The sequence below is a fragment of the Acanthisitta chloris genome, unplaced genomic scaffold (assembly GCF_000695815.1).
Source record: "Acanthisitta chloris isolate BGI_N310 unplaced genomic scaffold, ASM69581v1 scaffold16365, whole genome shotgun sequence".
NCBI lineage: Eukaryota > Metazoa > Chordata > Aves > Passeriformes > Acanthisittidae > Acanthisitta > Acanthisitta chloris.
The window spans coordinates 1-3,698 of record NW_008675518.1 but is presented as its reverse complement, the minus strand read 5'-3'; the positions used below and the strand labels follow the sequence as shown (position 1 = coordinate 3,698).

At 41.2% G+C, this 3,698-nt stretch overlaps 1 protein-coding gene across 1 annotated transcript in view; it reads left to right on the top strand.

The window, feature by feature from the left end:
- The window catches only part of LOC103803243 (vacuolar protein sorting-associated protein 13D-like), a gene marked incomplete at its 3' end in the record, with an annotated part of 17,902 nt that extends 14,507 nt beyond the window's left edge, over positions 1-3,395 (top strand). Inside the window, exons 19-21 of the mRNA XM_009075786.1 lie at positions 593-744; positions 1,532-2,566; positions 3,305-3,395. Coding sequence (XP_009074034.1) covers positions 593-744; positions 1,532-2,566; positions 3,305-3,395 — 1,278 coding nt within the window. The remainder of the gene's footprint in view (positions 1-592; positions 745-1,531; positions 2,567-3,304) is intronic.
- Between the last annotated feature and the right edge of the window lie 303 nt (positions 3,396-3,698).

Sequence of the window (3,698 nt, the reverse complement as noted above, 5' to 3'; positions counted from 1 at the left end):
CCCTCCTTCAGTTTGAACCCATTCCCCCTTGTCCTGTCACTGCAGTTCCTAACACAGAGTCCCTCTCTGGCTGCTTGTAGGCCCTTCAGATATTGAAAAGTTGCTCTGAAGTCTCCACACAACCTTCTCTTCTCCAGGCTGAACAGCCCCAACTCCCTCAGCCTGTCCTCATAGGGGAGATGCTCCAATCCTCTTAGCAGCTTTGTGGCCTCCTCTGGCCTTGCTCCAACAGTTCCATGTCCTTATGCTGAGGACACCAGAACTGTGTGCAGTGTTCCAGGTGGGTCTCAGGAGAGCAGAGTAGAGGGGAAGAATCACCTCTCTTGACCTGCTGCCCACACTCTTTGGATGCAGCCCAGGATTGGATTGGCTTTCTGGGCTGAGCTCACACTGCAGCTCATGGTGAGCTTCTCATCCACTGTCAAAATGGAGTAGTTCATTTTATGCAGAAATTGAACAAAACATAACCAGACATACTTACCTGAGATTCTGAGCAAGTTAAATAGCTGCTGTACCATCTCTTCTGTGCAGTTTTTATAGCATAATCAGCTCACTAAATACAGTCTTGTTTTAATTTCACTTTCTCTTAAAGCTTTCCACATCCTGAATAACACCACCATCCAGTTCAAATTGGAAAAGATCCCACTAGAGAGAGATTTGGATTTAACTTTTCCTCTGAACAATGAAGACTTTGGAATATCAAGTATTATGAAGATTGAAGGGAAATTTGTGAACCCTCTTCAGGTACAGAAATGTAGTATTTCCACTATCAATGTGAAACTATTTCCTTGCATAGAGTTATTTTTCAGGCCAATATCTTCAGGTTTAACATGTTGGTAGTTCAGAAATCAGATCCTTACACACATGGTTAGAATAGACAATCACAAGAAGTCACAATGACAATGAGCAGCATTTAGCCTTGTTTTGGAGCCTTTTTGACATCTTGATGAATGAATTCTAATTTTTACTTACTTTGAATACAGAAGGAAAAATAAATGTGTCACTGTTCAAACATGTTTGTTTGCAGTTCTGGTAGACATTAAGAATTAAAATACCAATTATCCTGAAGTAATCTGTGCAGGAGCAGAGGGTTTAAATAGAGGAAACTTCTGAAGCTAAGGAGACAAAGCAATGATGTCTAAATAGAAAGTTTTCTTCATGTATTACTGTATAATCTCAGCATGATAAATTCAGGCTAGTTCTATGGTGATTTACTTTGAACTAACTGTGTGTGGATGGTTTTTGCCCAGGAATACAAGATATCCTATTGTAGCACCCTTGGAACCTGCTCAAGGCTTTATCCAACCTGGCCTGGAACACTCCCAGGGCTGAGGCATCCACAGCCTCTCTGGGCATTTATGTGGTGTGAAATTCCACAGTATTTCCACTTGATAGAATCATCAAGGTTGGAAGAGACCTTTAAGATCATCAAGTCCAATGAGAAAATTCACTTGTGAGTTTCAAGATAGACATCCTGAGTCTATTAATATAGAGCTCTAATGTGTGATTGTTTCTTTTCTCTGCCTTGTAGGTGGTGTTAGCCAAACATGTCTATGAACAAGTCCTTCAGACCCTGGATAATTTAATATACAATGAAGACTTGAACAAATTTTCAGCCACTCCTGTCTCTCCAACTGGTCTTTGTTCTCCTTCAACATCAGTTCATAGTGCAGGCACAGAGTTCTCAAGTGAGAGGAAGGAAAATGGCCTGTTCAGCCATTCCACTTTCAATTCTGTTCCAAACAAGTCCTTAGCTGTCAGGGAAACCAAATCCTTTACTCAGATTCAAGCCAACTTTCATATCTCAGAGCTCCAGGTTCAGTTAAGTGGTGATCTTACACTTGGGGCACAAGGCCTTGTCAGCCTTAAGTTTCAGGATTTTGATGTGGAGTTTGCCAAAGATCACCCCCAGACGTTGTCCATCCAGATCGCCCTGCGCTCCCTCCTCATGGAGGATCTTCTGGAGAAGAAACCAGACTCTATGTACAAGAACCTCATGGTGTCCCGTGGAGCACCCAAGCCATCCAGTTTAGCTCACAAGGAGTACCTTTCACAGTCCTGTCCCTCAGTATCCAATGCAGAGTACCCAGACATGCCACGTTCCCTCCCTTCCCACATGGAAGAAGCACCTAATGTCTTTCAGCTCTACCAAAGACCAGTTTGTGCCTCCCGTAAGAAGCAAAAAGAAGATGCTGATTCTGAGTATCCTCTGACTCCACCTCCTTCTCCAACAGCAGACAGATCCAAGTTGCCCTGTGGAAAAAGTAACTTTGATGATTCATTAGTTCATATCAATATCTTTCTAGTGGATAGGAAACATCCTGAGTTCTCCTCTCGCTATCACAACATCAACCGTAGTGTAGATGTTGATTTTAATTGTCTAGATGTCTTAATCACTTTGCAAACTTGGGTAGTGATACTGGATTTCTTTGGCATTGGATCCACTGCTGATAACCATGCTATGAAGCTGCAGCCTGAAGATACTCAGCAGACAATCAAATCAGAAATAAATCCCTTGGCAGCTTCTCAAGCCCAAGAGCCTGTAAACACTAAACTGGATCTGAAGGTATACTTGAGATGCAAAACAATCACTGGATTGTCTGTCATAAAACATCTGGTTTATAGAAACTTAAGGTGACACATCAAATGTTTTAGAGTCTCTATAGGCACAATGCACCTAAACTCAGATTTAAAGTGTGTGCAGCATTTCTCAGTTTAAAAACAAGCAGTTCAGTTTGCATTTCCTTAGCTCAAGAAAGCATTTCTTAGTTGAAAAAAGAAGGTATAGAAAAGCAAAACCATGATCAGCTCCCTTGTGTGAGCCTCCTCTCTTGAGTGATGAAGTTGCTTCAGGATTAAAGACCTGAGGTGCTGAAATTGGCACTGAGCTGTTCTAGGTCTTATGGACTTTGGTTAAACATTAAAAAATGTACACACTCTTTGTCTATATCCATCTCTATGTATAAATGTACTTTTAACTACATGATGTTTATATAGTCTTTGCCCAGAGGTTCTGTAGCCTGACTTAGAAATTACAAGTCTTGAAAGAGAAAAGGACAACTATACCAGTGCTGGGCTTTGTTCTTGGCCTGTGCATTCTGATTTGCTTGGGAGAGCTGATAATGTGCAAACAAGGCAAGAAAATTGTTGTTTTCCTCCAGTGTCTCCCAGTCAGATAATTGTTGTTTGCCATTCATGTGTTACAGTGCAATTGCCTTGAGAAAGAATAGCTAAACAAGATGTTCCAGCTCAGAATTCATGTTGTTTAATACCAACTTGTTCCTTTTTTTTTTTGTTTGACCAGGTCCATTCTTTATCCTTAGTGCTGAATAAGACAACCAGTGAGCTTGCTAAAGCCAGTGTGGCAAAACTTGCAGCTCACTTGGAAGTGACTGGTGAGTAAATTGAAGGGCTGAGGTTGTTTTGCAGCTTAAAACACGAGGTTTGCATTGGAGTTGTAATTTCATATGTTTTTATTCTGGTGCTCACTGGGTTTTTGTGTGTTTCTCCTGGCCAAGGTGCACATTCCTCTCCCACTGCTTGTTCCTCTGCTTTTTCAGGCTTGATTTTTAATCCTTATATCCCTCCAAGTTTTCAAAACCTTCCTTGTTTTAGCTGAGGTGGACTGGGATGTTAATAGGTGACTTTTGCAGAGCAGAACACAATAGTGTTTATTACTTTTCTAAGAAAAAAAAAAA